Here is a 13,839-nt window from a genome sequence, read left to right on the forward strand (position 1 = left end):
GCCCCAGTGGCAAGACAGAGGGCAAAGAGAAGGACGAGGCTGCCAGCAGTGACGTGCTCTCCATTGGGGAAAGTGACACAGCACAGAGTGACACGGCACAGAGCAGGGCACGGGCTGCCATGGCACGGAGGGGCGTGGCACAGAAGGACATGAGGCGAAATGTGCAATGGGGGGACACAGGGCAGAGTGACACGGAACAGAAGGACATGGGAAGGGGGCTGCAATGGAGCATCAGAGGACGGATGGACGTGGGACAGGATGACATGGGACAGAAGGACATGGGACAGAAGGACATGAGGCGAAGTGTGCAACGGAGCGATGCAGGACAGAGTGACATGGGACAGAGGGGCGTGGGGAAGAGTGTGAGATGGAGTGACAGAGGAGGGACTGACATGGGACAGGATGACATGGGACAGGATGACATGGACCAGAAGGACATGGAACAGATCAAGAAGGAAGAGATGGAGATAGACATCTCTGAGGTAGCTGCTCTTCCCAGCTCCCTGGACAGTCCCCCTGAGATGACCAGCACAGGAGAGATCAAGGAAGAAGAGACCAAGATGGGCATCTCCAAGGTAAAGGCTCTTCCCAACCCCGTGGGTGCTCCCCCTCCTTTGGGGTCTGCACCCCCATCTTGCTGCCCTTAGACCAAGGTCTGGTTTAAGACCAAGCTCTCAGTGGCACAGGGGCTTCCTTGAGGGAAGAGGGGTGGAGTTCTGGGGACAAGAGCTGGGGCTGAAACACTGCTCTGCTTGCTCAGGCTCCTCCCCGTGCTCAGACAAAGAGTTCAGATGGCACCACCTCAGAAACGCATCCAAGGGCCCCTGGCAGCCATGTCCCAGTCCAGAGGGTGCAGTCAGTCCGAGGCCACCCAGGATCCCAGGACCTCTGGGTGCCAGCTGAGAGCGTGGCTGGGACCAGCAGGCGAGTGCCACAGGGACAAAAATGGCTTTGGGGACAGCTCTGGCCCTGTTCCCTCTGGCTGGGCCCATATGGTCCCTGGTGTGGGATTCATTTATCCACTGATGGAACCATGGGGATGCTGATGAGGGTTTCCTCCCACTGGCAGTAGGCTCCCAACACCCAAGGAGGCTCGTGGAGAAGGCGGCATCAGGATGGAGGCATACCCAGCTGAAGCTGGCCTGTAGGTGCAAAGGCTTTAGTGACAAGTGTGGGGGACAGTGGCTTGTCCCCTGGCAGGGCTGGGACACGCAGTGCCAGAGCCAGGTTATGACCCGCCCTCCTGGCAGGGCACGGGGGGTTCTGGATGCTGACCAAGAGAGGACAAGGGTGTGAGGGCTGGTTGGGATGGCAGCTGTGGGAGTCTGAGCCCTCCACCTCCCATCCATCCCTGTGGGGCCTGGGCAGCCATGAGCAGCCACCCTGTTTTGGAGGCACCAGTGGGACTGAGGTGAGCGTGTCCCAGGCTGGGAGCATCCCACCCCCACAGGGGGTACAGGAAGCCCCTCCTTTGACCTTGCCACCTGCCCCAGTTCCATGGGACTGCGTTGCCCCTGGGAGCCATTCCCATAGCAGTGGGTTTTGGGAGCTTCCCTCTATGGATTCACCATTGTCCAATATGAGCTGGAGCTTTGTCCCAGGTGGGACTCCACAAATCGCCCATTTCCCCCTTCACACCCTCTTTATTTTGCAACCAGCCAGTGGGTTGGACTGTGCTGTGGTGGTGGTGGAGAATTCAGGCTCAGCACCCCATGATTCCCCTGAAAATGCTGGAACTCCCTGCAGTGCCTGGCCCAGCCCTTCTCTCCCTGCTCCAGGATGCTCCTGAGGGTTCCCTCTTCCGAGTACGCACCTTGTGACCCGCTGGTGAAGATGTCTGCACAGTGAGTGGCACCAGCACCGGTGCATCGGGGCTGGGACAGGGGCAGATGGGTGCTGACCGTGCCCTGCAGTGTCAGGGCTGGCTCGTGTGGCCCCTGTCACCCACCTGTGTCCCCTGTCACCCTCCCAGACGCTCTGGGTTCCTCCCGTCCACGCCGCCGGCATCCCCCGGGCTCTCCATGCGCCTGCCCCGCCTCCGCAGGCAGGAGCAGAGGTAGGGACATGGGGACCCTCCCCTGGCCCCTGGGGAGCCCTGGCCCAGCAAGCAGAGCCCTTCCCTGGGTGGGTGGAAGGGGCTGGAGGTGCCCAAGCAGAGAGGAGCTGCAGAGGCCCAGCTGGGCTTGCCCCAGGTCAGAGGGGTTTTGCAGCCCCCTGTGCTGTCCTGTCAGGCCCTGAAGCCACATGGGATGAGTTGTGCCTGGTGTCAGCCTCAGCTCAGGCTTGGTGGGGGCTTGGTGCCTCCTGTGAAAGGAGTTCCCAAAACCAAGCCCTGGAGCTGGGACAGGCCCTGCTCCTGCCTCCTGGTGTCCCCTGCAAAGGGCTCCAGGACCTGTCACGCCATGGGCAGCTCTTGGGGCTGTGGGGAAAGGGCAGACCCTGCACGGCTGGGTGGGCAGGGCTCAACTGGCTGGGGAGGAACATTTCAAAGTTCAACAAAGGCAAGTGCAAGGTCCTTCACCTGTGGAGGAACGGCCCCAGGCACCAGCTGGAGCAGCTGGAGGAGGGGGAGCACCCCCTGCACCCCTCCCTGGCACGGCAGGTTGAAGCACAGGGTGCCAGGGCGCCGGGCACTGAGGCCCCTGTGCCCTGTCCCACAGGGACGAGGCAGCCGAGGGCTATTCCCGCCGATCACCGATGTACTCCGGGGGCAAACACACCAGCGTCAGCCCCGTGCAGCGCATGGAGCCCCTCCTTCCGGACCCCAACCTGGTAGGGATGGGGAAGGAGGGGACACACACGGGACACCGAGGCTGGGAGAGTGATGCTGAGCGCCTGGGGGAGCATCTGTGCCTCAGTTTCCCCGGGAGGAGCTGGGTGGGGAGACTGGCTTGGGGATACTGAATGCAGCCCAGTGTGGCAGAGCCAGCCCATCCCCTCCTTCCCAGCCCGGCACGTACGAACTGATGGGCAAGGATGGAGTCGTGTACCGGGGCCGGATTCTCCCGGAATGAGCAAGCAACGCCAGCCTGCAGAAATAAAGGGTAACCAACAGCCTGTGCCTCCCGAGTGCAGCAGGATCTGCCCCTCGTGCACAAGGAGGGGTTGGCAGCATCCTCTGTCCTGCAGCATCCTCTGTCCTGTGAAACCCAGGCTCTGTGTCAGCCCCCTGGGTGTCGTGCAAACCCTGGCCCGACTTGGGCCCCACTTGTGCCCTGTCAGGGGACCCCCAAAAGGGGGACAGCAGCAGGAGGAGGAGGAGGAGCTCATTTGCTGCTGGAGAAGGGGGAAATGGGGACCTCAGCGGGAAGGGCAGCAGCAGAACAGTTTGATGCCAAAAGCAAATCCCAGCCCAAGCCGCTGGGACGAGCATGGCTGAGCTGCCTTCCTCTCCTCCGAGTGAAGAAACCCCCTCTGCCGCGCCTCCTCCCTCACAGCGCTGCCACTGACCCAAGGCACAAACCCCTCTGCTCCCACCTCCAACCAGCAGCAGAGGGACACGTCCCCTCCTTCCTCTGGTGCCACCCCAAGGCTTGGGGCTGCTTCTCCCAGCCCCCTGTGCCATCCTGCCCGGTGTGTGCTGAGATACCGGGCAGGGAAACCCCGACCCTGGAGCCCCCGGGGGCACCGAGGGGTGTCACAGCTGGGGACACACGGCTGCGTGCACAGGGGGTGGGGATGTCCCCTCCACACACAGGCAGTGACACTTCCTGGGGGACACAAAGGCGGTGGCACCTCTGGGGTGAGTGGGAGGGTGAGAAACTCCGAGGGGAACCCCACTGGAACCTCGGGGGAACCCAGAGCTTATGGGGGGCATCGCCCCGGGGGCTGCCCTGCCCTCCTGGTGGATGTCCCCAAACCTTTCCCCCCACAGGGACAGCCTCCATCCCTGTCAGCTCCCTGCTGTTTGTTTTCCCTGCTGGGTTTGGCTTTTCAGGGGAAAACCAGGTGCTCAAAACCTGCTCTGGGGGTACTGAGGTGGACACAGCTGGATCTGGGATCTCCCCAGTGCCACCTCCTGTAGGAAAACTGGGAACACTCTGAGCAAACCCCTGGGCACCACAGCAGAGCCAACAAAACCATCCTGCACTCCTGGCTGGGCTTGGGGGGCCTGAAAACACCTTTGGGACCGATTGCATTTGCAGGACATGGCCCAGCTGGGGTCTGCTCTTTGGTGCTCATCATCCTCCTGCCCCTTTTGCTGCCCCAGGATCCAGGTGCACCCTGTGAACACCCCCACCCCCCTGCACCCCCTGAACACACCCCCAGCCCTGGGTGATCTTTGGAGCAGGTAAGGAGCCCCAGATGGATTTTTTTGCCTTTTCTCCTTGGAGTTTGTGCCATCCTGGGCACCTCCCCATCCCTGCAGAAAGCTTTGGGCTGTGCCTTGAGCCTCCCTGTCATTCCTGACATTTCCAGAGCCGCTGTGCTCCCATTTTTGGGGTTTTACCCCACCTGTTTGGTGTGTGAATGCAGTGGCCACGGGCCTGGTGACCCTTCTGCAGAGGGGGACACTCAGAGGACACTCAGATCCCCTCCCCAAGTGTCCCCACAGTGCTGAGGCCTGGGGGGGCTCATCCCTGGCTGGGTGATGGGGTTGGGGGGCCCAGGTTGCTGGGGGGCTTTTGCAAGCTATGGGATTTTGTGAGGGGACAGACAGGGGTGGCAGCTGCACCCCCTGGCACATGGGGGCTCCTCACTGTGCTGGCACAGCACCCCCACGGCCCTGGGTCTCCCCTTCCCCCTGATCCCCCCCTTTGGGGACAGCATGCCCTGCCAGGGACACCCTGCCAGCACAGAGAAAAGGCAGGGACAGCTGGTGTTAAAAAAGTGATTTTTTTTTTTTTAATTTTTATTATTTTTTAAATTAATAAAAAACCTTCAACCTGTTTTTTGCTGGGTCTTTTTTATCTTTTTTTTTTTTTTGGTTTGTTTTTCTGTCTGTTTTTTTTTAAGCAACATTGATTTGAAAACTAAAAAACCCCCAGCTCCCCCCTGCCTGGGGAAGCACCACGTAGGGCGGTCACAGGGACAGGGGGACATCACTTTGATAAACCCCCAGGCCCTGGGGGTGCTGAGGGAGCGAGGATGGGGTTGGGGGCAGGTCCAGGGGGGGTCTGTGCAAGAAGCCGGGCTGAATTTCGAGAGCCAGAGAGCTGCTGTTGCTCTGGGCACTGCAACAAGTGCCCAGGGAAGCCAGAGCTGGGGAGGGAGTCCATGGCTCCATGTCACACATGTCCGTGTGGCTACGATCTAGGGTGCCAACAGCCACCTCCATCCATTTGTTTTTGTTATTCCCATCCTCCCTTTCCCTCTCCTGCCCTGATGTAGAGATGCTGGGGGGGATAGAGCCACAGAGAAAACCCCCAGACACCCAGCAGCTGCCTCCACGCTGCTGCTCCTTCTCTCTGGATCTATATACATTAGATATATTTATATATTATAGTTATATATTTTTTTTAAAAAAAGGGGAGGGGAGTAGAGAGCAGCCAGAGGCTCTCACAGGTCAGTGCCCCCCCTGGCAGCATGTGCTCCCCCCCCTAAAAATAATAATAAAACCTAGAAAATTATTCCAGTGCGTTTCTCGGCGAGCCCCTGCCCCCAACGCCCCGGCCCGGCCCCCCCGACCCCCCCAGCCCCCCGGCAGCCCCAGCCTTATCTCTGCCCATCCATGGTGGCCACGGCTTTCTGTGGGGGGGCAGGGGCCGGGGGGGTGGGCGGCCAGGAGGGCTGCGGGTGGTGCAGGTGGTGGTGGAGGCCGTGGGCGGTGGGCGAGGACGGGGGCAGCCAGGAGGGCTGGTGGCTGGGGGGCGAGGAGGCCCAGAAGGGGCTGAAGCTGCCCGGGGGGGAGCAGGCCATGGAGGTGATGGGGCTGTTGCTGCTCTGCAGGCTCTCCGAGGTGCGCAGCTTGGAGAACATGGCCAGCGCGTCCGGGAAGTTGGGCGGCGTGGCCGGCGTGTTGCTGGGGGTGCACATCTGCAGGGCACAGGACAACGGGGCTGTCAGCTCACCCACAGGGGTTTTTGGGGGTCCCAACCCACCCATGACAGCCAGACCCATGGCTGGGGATCCTGCCTGTATCCCGCACCTGGCGCCCCTCCACATCCACACCCAGGGGTCTGCGTGGTGTTGGGTGCCTGGGGAGAGGCTCCAGCCAGTCTAGGAAGGACATTTGGACCATCCCAGATGCTCAAAGCCCACGGATGAGGTGGGTTTGGGGAGCAGCACAAACAGGGCTGGCACAGTATGGAGGGTAGGGAGGGTGCTGGGGTGCCACCTGGCCCCACAGGACCCCCTTTCACATCCACACCCAGGGGTCTGCATGGTTCCCCAAAGATGTGGGGTGCCTGGGGAGAGGCTCCAGCCAGTCTGGGAAGGACATTTGGACCACCCCAGATGAGGAGGGTTTGGGGAGCAGCACAAACAGGGCTGGCACAAAGGGGTCCAGTACGGAGGGTAGGGAGGGTGCTGGGGTCCCACCTGACCCCACAGGACCCCCTTTCCCCCAGGTTCCTCACCCCGCTCCCCTTCACACCCCATTACGGCAGAGAGCAAAAGGCAAGCAGGGCCCCCCCAGTTCCTGGTACAGGCCCTGCCTTCTTGGTACCCAGCTAAATTTAGCACCCCGACAGTGATGGATCCGTCCCTTTTTCCAGCAGAGGAAAAATCCACCAGGGAGGACCCAGCCCTGCTCAGGGGCTGGCACAGGGACCCCAAACCAGCAGAGAACGGGCTGAACTGAGCACTGGGGAGGGGCTAAAAGGGGGACAGGGGTGTGAATCAAACTCCCATCAGGCTGCACACACAGGGAAGGGCCTCTGGGCACGGGTCCATGCACAGGGAGACTTCACCCCTCTGGTTACATCCATCCCAAATCTCCGCTGCCCTCCTGGAGCCACAGCTCCTGACAGATGTTTGTGGGGACTTCAAGCACAGTTAAGGGGCTTGGTTAGTGTCTGCTGCATTAGCAATGGGGGACTGAGATGTTTCTGGTGGGGAATAGCTGCTTCATCTCCCCCTTCCTGGGGCTTATCCCAGGATTTGCCCCTGGCTGGTGCTCAGCAGCCCCTGCTGCTCCCCAGCGCAGGCCAACACCTAAATCCCTCTTAGAGATTCCTCCTCATCCCCATCCCAGGCACCCTGAGCGATGCTGGGATCAGAGGAGCAGACCCTTGCTGGGGGGCCCAGATCACCGAAGTTGGGGAGCAATTCCAGCCTGAGGGAAGCAGCAGCTGGCTTTCATCAGCCTGTGGAGCTGGGGCACCCCAAAAATGCAGTCACAGCCTGGCTGGCACTGAACAGGTTCATAGTTAACTGGGGATATTCCTCCACAGAACTCATTTCAGAGCTCAGCTTCAAGGGGTGCTAACCCAGCCTTTGCTTTTTAATTAGCCTATACATGTGGCAGTATTTGAAAAGATATTTGTTGGAAAAAAAGCCCCAACAAATCAACAAACCCCCAAAACCTTAAATTTGCTCTGTTTTGGAAAAACTCCACCACCACAACAGCCAGCCCTAGCATGATGCTGGACACAGCTCTGAGCTTCTGGGGTGATGTTTGCCAGATTAATTTGAAATATTAATTAAAAAATAAGAATTTCCATGTAATTATTGCCTTCCTCCTCCAACACATCTTGACGAGAGCTGTCAGAGGGTCGGTCACTGACACCCCAAACAGCTCTGACAAGTCCTGGCCCCACAGCCTGGAATCTGTGGGGGCTTGGGGAGTGTGGGGAGCCCCGCTCGGGGTGGGGATGATGGGGACAAACCCCTGCCCATCAAACCACAGCCACACTCACAGCTTTGTTCCCTGACGCTTGAAAAAGAAATAGAAACTGCCAGCACCAAAGTCCTCATCTCACGGCTGCCTTGAGCCATGTGGGGCATTTCAAACTGCACAAATCAGGGTGCTGGGGAGGGGGAGGGAAACACCAAATAAATTCCCCAAAACAGGAGGGTCTGGAGAGAAGGTAAAAGGTATTTTGACACCATGTGGAGCACACGGTGTTATGAAAACATTGCTGGGGAGGGGGAGAGCCGAGTGGCTCCGTTCTGGGGGGAATGGGTGCCTGTTTTGGGTGGGGGGGGTCCCTGTGTGGGGATGGGGCTCACCAGCCCTGCTTTGCAGGGACTGCCCCGATGAGGCTTTGGGGTGAGAACAGCAGGGCCTGGATCTGCTCCCCTGGCCCCTCTCCCTCCGGGACCGCGGCTTTTCCACCGGGAGACCCCGCAAGGTGCCCGGGGCAGCACGGAAACGTGCGGGCTGGGGAGGAACTGCAATAAAAGGGCTTTTACTGGGACCTGGCTGACAAAGCGACTTTCTCCGAGGGAAACCGAGCGCTGGCTGCCGGCAATGCCGGGCCGGCTGGCATGGAACGAGATGGGGGAACGATGGAACGAGAAAAGGGGGAAAATTCGCCTTAACCCCGACCCGCGGCACCGCTCAGTTCCCTCAACACTGGAGGATGGCGGGGGGGGGGGGTGGGGGGGAGAGGGAAAACAAGAAAGAAAACCCCCCGAGAGACACAAAACAAAACACCCGGAGGGGAACAACTTCCTCCCTCCGGCCAAGGGGATGTGCCCTCGGCCAAGGTCAAGCGGCGTGGGGGGAAAGGGGGGTCCAGACGTGCCCGGGGAGCCCAAGTTGCAGCGCGATGCTCGCCGAGACAAACTATTTCCTGGCAGACATTTTAGCTCGTGTTTACATTCTCCGGCTGCGTGTTCCTGCGGGCGCCCAGCAATATGGCTGGCAGGAGCTGACAGCTCCGGGGCTGGGGGCTGCATCCCCTCGGGGGCCTCGGCATGGGGGGCTCCTCTGGGGGGGCGTGGGGAGGGTGGTGCTGGTAGGGGTGGGGGGGTATGGGGGGCTGGTTGGTGCTGGGAAGGGTCTAAAGGTGTTTTGGGGGCTGGGGGCGTTGGGGAGGGGATGGGGGTGCAGGGGTGAGGGAGGGGTCCCACTTACCATCTGGGGGGGGTGGTGGCTGCTGGGAATGTTGGTCTCCTGGAAGAAGGCGCTGAGGGCTGTCTGTGGGGACAAGCTGTCAGCTCCAGCCCACCCGAGACAAAGGGGGAGGGACAACACGGGCCCCCCAAAGCTCGCCCCGCAGCCCCCCGCCCGCTCCCACCGCCCGGGACCGCCCCGGGGGTGCCCAACCCCGCCAGGCCGAGGGGCTGCCCTTCACCCGCCCCACCGGAGACCGTGTCCCCTGCTCGCTCGGGGGCTCCCCAGGCCAGGGGACACCCCAGAATCCGTGTTTACACCCCAAACCCCGTGTTTACACCCCCGCCTCCGTCCCCGCGGCGCCCCCATCCCCAGCCCGGAGCGCGAGGGAGGGGCCGGCCCGCTGGGCCGCAGCTCGGGTTTCGGCCCGGGTATAAATAGACCCGGCGGAGCCCGGGGCCGAGGCGCCCCCCGCCCCGCCATGGGTGCCGGGGGGGCGGGCAGGACCCCCCCCAGAACAGGCCACGCGTGTCGGGGGGCCGGGGCCGCACAGGCCTGAAGCCACCCCCACCGCCTTCCGCCCCGCGGCTCTGCGGCCAGGCGGGCGGCGGATCGGGACCTGGGGCGTCCCGGTTCTCGCGTGGGTTATCCCGATCCGTACCGCCGGCGGCCCGGCCCGTACCTCAAACTGCCAGTGTGCCGCCTGCAGCAGCTGCTTGGCCTGGTCGGCGGCGCAGCCCGCTGCCAGCACGAACTGGTTGATCATCACCTGGTGCCGCAGCTCCTCCATGTTGACGGACATGGCGGGGCGGCCCCGGCCCGGCCCGGCCCGCACCGCCCGGAGCGCCCCGCGCCCGCCGCGCCCGCCGCGCTCCACCGGGGGGACCGGGGGGGGGGCGCCGCCGGCCCCGCCCCCGCGCCGCGATTGGCCGCCGCCTCGCCCCGCGCCCCGCCCACCACCGGCTTCGAACCTTCCAGCTGCCCCGGCGCCTCCCCATTGGCCACCGCCTGTGTTTTGGCTGCAGGCGGCGCCGCGATTGGCCGGGGATGGCGCAGGCGGGACCAGGCGGGAGGGAGAAAGCGAGAACGGGCGCTGATTGGCTGTGCGGGGGTTTTATCGTGAGGCGTTGGTGACGTCACGTTCATTGAGGACGTTCATTGAGGAGGGGCTCGGGTTGGGGGCGCTCATTGAGGGGAGGTGTTTGGGGCTTATAGAGGGGGGCTCAGTTTGGGGGGCATTCATTGAGAGGAGCTGCTTAGGGGTTATTGGGGGGGTCAGTTCATTGGGAGGAGCTGCTTAGGGGGTTCGTTTTGGGGGGCTCAGTTTGGGGGGAGTTCATTGAGGGGAGCTCTTAGGGGGTTATTGAGGGGGCTCAGTTTGGGGGTTGTTCATTGAGGGGAGATGTTTGGGGGGTTATTGAGGAGGGTCAGTTCTTTGGGAGGAGCTGTTTAGGGGTTATTGAGGAGGGTCAGTTCTTTGGGAGGAGCTGTTTAGGGGTTATTGAGGAGGGTCAGTTCATTGGGAGGAGCTGTTTAGGGGTTATTGAGGAGGGTCAGTTCTTTGGGAGGAGCTGTTTAGGGGTTATTGAGGAGGGTCAGTTCTTTGGGAGGAGCTGTTTAGGGGTTATTGAGGAGGGTCAGTTCATTGGGAGGAGCTGTTTAGGGGTTATTGATGGCGGTTCCATTTGGGAGGTTCATTGAGAGGGGCCATGCAGAGGGGGTTCACTGTTGGGGGGTCACAGCGGGGGAGGGGTTCCACCCGTCCCTGGATAGCCCTGTTAGGAGGGCCACTCCTGCAGGGGCTGCACCTTAACCCCCTGCCTTTGCTCCCCCAGCCAGGCTCACCCCTCGTTCCCTTAGCAGGGCTCCTCTCTTCCTTCAGCAAAGCTCTCCTAGCACTTGTCTCCTCCTTCCTGGGGACCCTGTTGCCCCCTCCGGGGATCCCCCCTTAACCCCCTGCCTTGGCTCTCCCCTCTGGGAGCAGTTTCCCCTGGCCATGGGACCTTAACCTGATGCCAGGGGCAGGGACCCATCCTCTTCATCCCCATGCCCCTCCCATGTAAAGGCTGTGGGGCTCAGGGCAGCTCCCACTTTGGGGGAACAGGGGGATTGGGATTTTTTGTTAAAGGTTAAAATCCTGATGGCTCTGAGCTCCAGCCTCAGCCTGCAAGGATGAGCTCTCCCCTTGTGTGCTCTCCCCATACCAGGTTTGGGTGATCTGAGTGGGACTTGAGCAATTTGTGCCTTGAAGTGTTTTGATTAAAAAAGGAAAATTGTCATATAAACCCCAAACAAATAAAGAAAGGACTTTGCAAATGCATGGTGTGAAAATAAGTTGATCTGGGATGAGCCACTGGAGGTTTGGATATGGTGGTGGTGAGCAGCTGGCCAGGGGAGAGGGAATGAGGAGGCAGAGCAGTGGAAACTCCAAGCTGCATCTGCAGCTGGTTGCCCCCAGCAGTGAGAGCCTCTGGGGGGCTTCTGCAGAGTCCTGCTGGTCCCATGAAAGTGAAGTCCAGCAATGCCCAGGCTGAAATCCTCCTGGGATATTCAGGGGGTTCCCTCCACTGGGGTTCAGCGATGGGTGTGGAGGGTCCTGCTTGCCCAGTAAGATTTTGGTAGCTTTGTCTTCTTGGAGCAAAACCATCCTGGAGGCAGGTGGAGGTGCAAGAGGAGCAATTGCAGATGCAGGGATCCCAGACCCACCTGGCTCTGCAGGCAGCCCTGGTGAGCTCTCAGAACCTCCTGCTTGCCAAAGCCACCCATGGGCACAGCACGGCTGGGAGCAGCTGGCCTGGGGTAGGGCCTGCCTGGGAAACCCCTGGGAATGCAGCTCATGGGCCCTTGGCAGCCAAAGCTGTGACAGAGTAGTGCTGGTGACGCTTGGAGAAATCAACAGGACTGAGTTCTTCAAAATGACTCCTTTTTGGGGTAGGATTCACTGTCACCTCTCCATGCTGAGATGCTCTTCCAGATGTGCTGCCCTGGGACCCTGAGGGTCACCCCTGCAGACCGGGGAGCCCCCAGCACCTCCCCAGGCAGGAGCTGTGGAGCCCTGGGCAGGCACCAAGGAAGAGTCACCCCCTCCCCACTGCACAGAGCAGAGCCAGCCCAGGAGGAGAGGAGCTGCTGCTTCCCCAGCTCCTGCTGGGGCAACTGGGAGTGGACTGGCTGTAAAGACAAACCTTTTCTGCTGTGGGTGGGCTGCACACCCTGTGCAGCTGCTGTGCTCTACCGTGACTCAGTTTCCCTCTCAGCACAAGGAGGCAGGACCCTCTCTGTGTCACACACACATCCCACAGCTCAGCAGCACGTGCATTTTGGGTTCAAACGTTGCATTTTCTCTGGGTTCCACCTCCGGGCCAGCCCTGCTGGGGTTTCTCCTGGCTTTACGTGTGCTGGGAGGTGCAGCCGGGCAGAACTGGGAGGGACCCTGCCCTCGAAGCTGCCGTATCCCGGCTCCTGCCACGCTCCCGCGCTCCACTGCGGCACTGTCCTACAAAATCCTCTGCTGCAGTAATCTGGGAAAAAAAAACACGAGCCGTGCATGCAGGCAGCAGCTCTGCGTGTAACGAGTGTCGGGTTATGGATCTGCACGGGGAGAACTTTGAATTATTATCTGCACTAAAGCCCGGCAGTGTGCTCGGTGCCGCTAATGAAATGTGCTGGCTCCCTCTCCCAGTTTCCCGCTGTCGGCGCTGGCTGGAGCAAGACAGGGGAGTGGGGCTGGCAGCTCAGCAATGCTGAGCTGTGCTAGAGCTTTAAATTATCCATGGGTAGAGCAGGATCCCCAAAAATGTGTGTTGGGGTGAGCAGGGATCTGTTCCTGGGGTCTTGGGGCTCCCAGCTGGGCGCCAGCACCCAGAGCTGGAGCAGGCTCCAGGTGTGGATGCTGCCCTCAGTTCCTCTGAGAGCCATTTGGGTCGGAAAAGACCTTTAAGACCATGGAGTCTTAAAATCCTCTTCTTCAGCCGGTGCTCCCGCTGGCACCCAGCCCAGGTGTGACATCCAGCAGCACGGCCATGGTGTCACTGCTGGGAATGTGGGTCCCGGTGTGACAGTGACAGGCTGACAAACAGGGTACAAAGCCACCCCAGGCTGTTCTGTGATTTGGCCTTTCTCAGCTGCCTCTGGGGCTGTGTGGGTAGGAAGCAGCTGGGAGGGGGGTCCATGTGTCCCTCTGCAGGGAAGGGATAAAGGGGGGAGCCCCAGGGACGGCCCTTGCTCGTCACCACTGAGCAGCCGAGGCCATCAGGGCAGCTGATCCGCCTCCCTGCACATCTCCCGATGGATATTTATAGCACTCGTGTTATCAACTCAAATCAAAATCATGTGATGCTCCACTAACTGGCGCTGCCGGACTAATTAATCACCGGCGGGTTTAAGTGAGCGGTCAGAGGGTCCATCCTTCCTCTCTGGCTCTAAGTGGGAAATGAGGGGGTGGCCAGTGCTTCCCAGTAATTTAACTCTGGGGGAACAGGGGAATCTGTCGGGGTGCACTGGAGCGGACAGGCAGCTCCGTGCTTCCAGAAGTGCTCCGGGTGTGGAGCGGAGCTGGGAGGGCAGGATGGGGATGGAGATGTGCCCTGGGGGGGCTCTAACCCGCCCCCCCCCCAGGGCTGTGAGCCCCTAAAACGCTGCTGGAGGGGATCAGTCCCTGTGCCAACAACTGCACAAAATCCTTCCCTGTCGGGAAAAGCGGGGATTTCTCCTCCTCCCAGGGGACACGCCGGCAGCAAGGGGGTACAGGGCCAGGGGACCATGGCCAGTTTGCCCCGGGGGTCCCTGAGCTGGGGTTGCTGCTCGGTGCCACCCAGCTGGGGGGCTGGGGGCGAGGATGGGAGGAGGGTGGGCCGTGGTGGACAGAAGTCACTGCGGGGTGCCTGAGGGTGCCGGAT

General features: G+C 61.1%; 1 protein-coding gene across 1 annotated transcript; it reads right to left on the bottom strand.

Annotated features, from left to right (window-relative positions):
* Window positions 1–5,646: 5,646 nt before the first annotated feature.
* Window positions 5,647–9,805, bottom strand: UBALD2 (UBA like domain containing 2). Its single transcript, XM_066565605.1, has 3 exons — window positions 9,624–9,805; window positions 8,963–9,025; window positions 5,647–5,976 (listed from the first exon to the last, which is right to left on the bottom strand). Exons 1-3 carry the CDS (start codon window positions 9,741–9,743, stop codon window positions 5,656–5,658), a joined length of 504 nt encoding a protein of 167 aa, XP_066421702.1. The 5' UTR covers window positions 9,744–9,805; the 3' UTR covers window positions 5,647–5,655.
* Window positions 9,806–13,839: the final 4,034 nt, after the last annotated feature.

This window comes from Molothrus aeneus, chromosome 25 (assembly GCF_037042795.1).
Source record: "Molothrus aeneus isolate 106 chromosome 25, BPBGC_Maene_1.0, whole genome shotgun sequence".
Taxonomy (NCBI): Eukaryota; Metazoa; Chordata; class Aves; order Passeriformes; family Icteridae; genus Molothrus; species Molothrus aeneus.

Coding starts and splice junctions, on each gene's coding strand:
- UBALD2 (XM_066565605.1), bottom strand. CDS start 9,743: ATGTCCGTCAACATGGAGGAGCTGCGGCACCAGGTGATGATCAACCAG. Junction 9,026..9,623: donor CGGCACACTGGCAGTTTGAG/GTACGGGCCGGG, acceptor TTGTCCCCACAG/ACAGCCCTCAGCGCCTTCTT. Junction 5,977..8,962: donor GCCACCACCCCCCCCAGATG/GTAAGTGGGACC, acceptor TGTGCCCTGCAG/ATGTGCACCCCCAGCAACAC.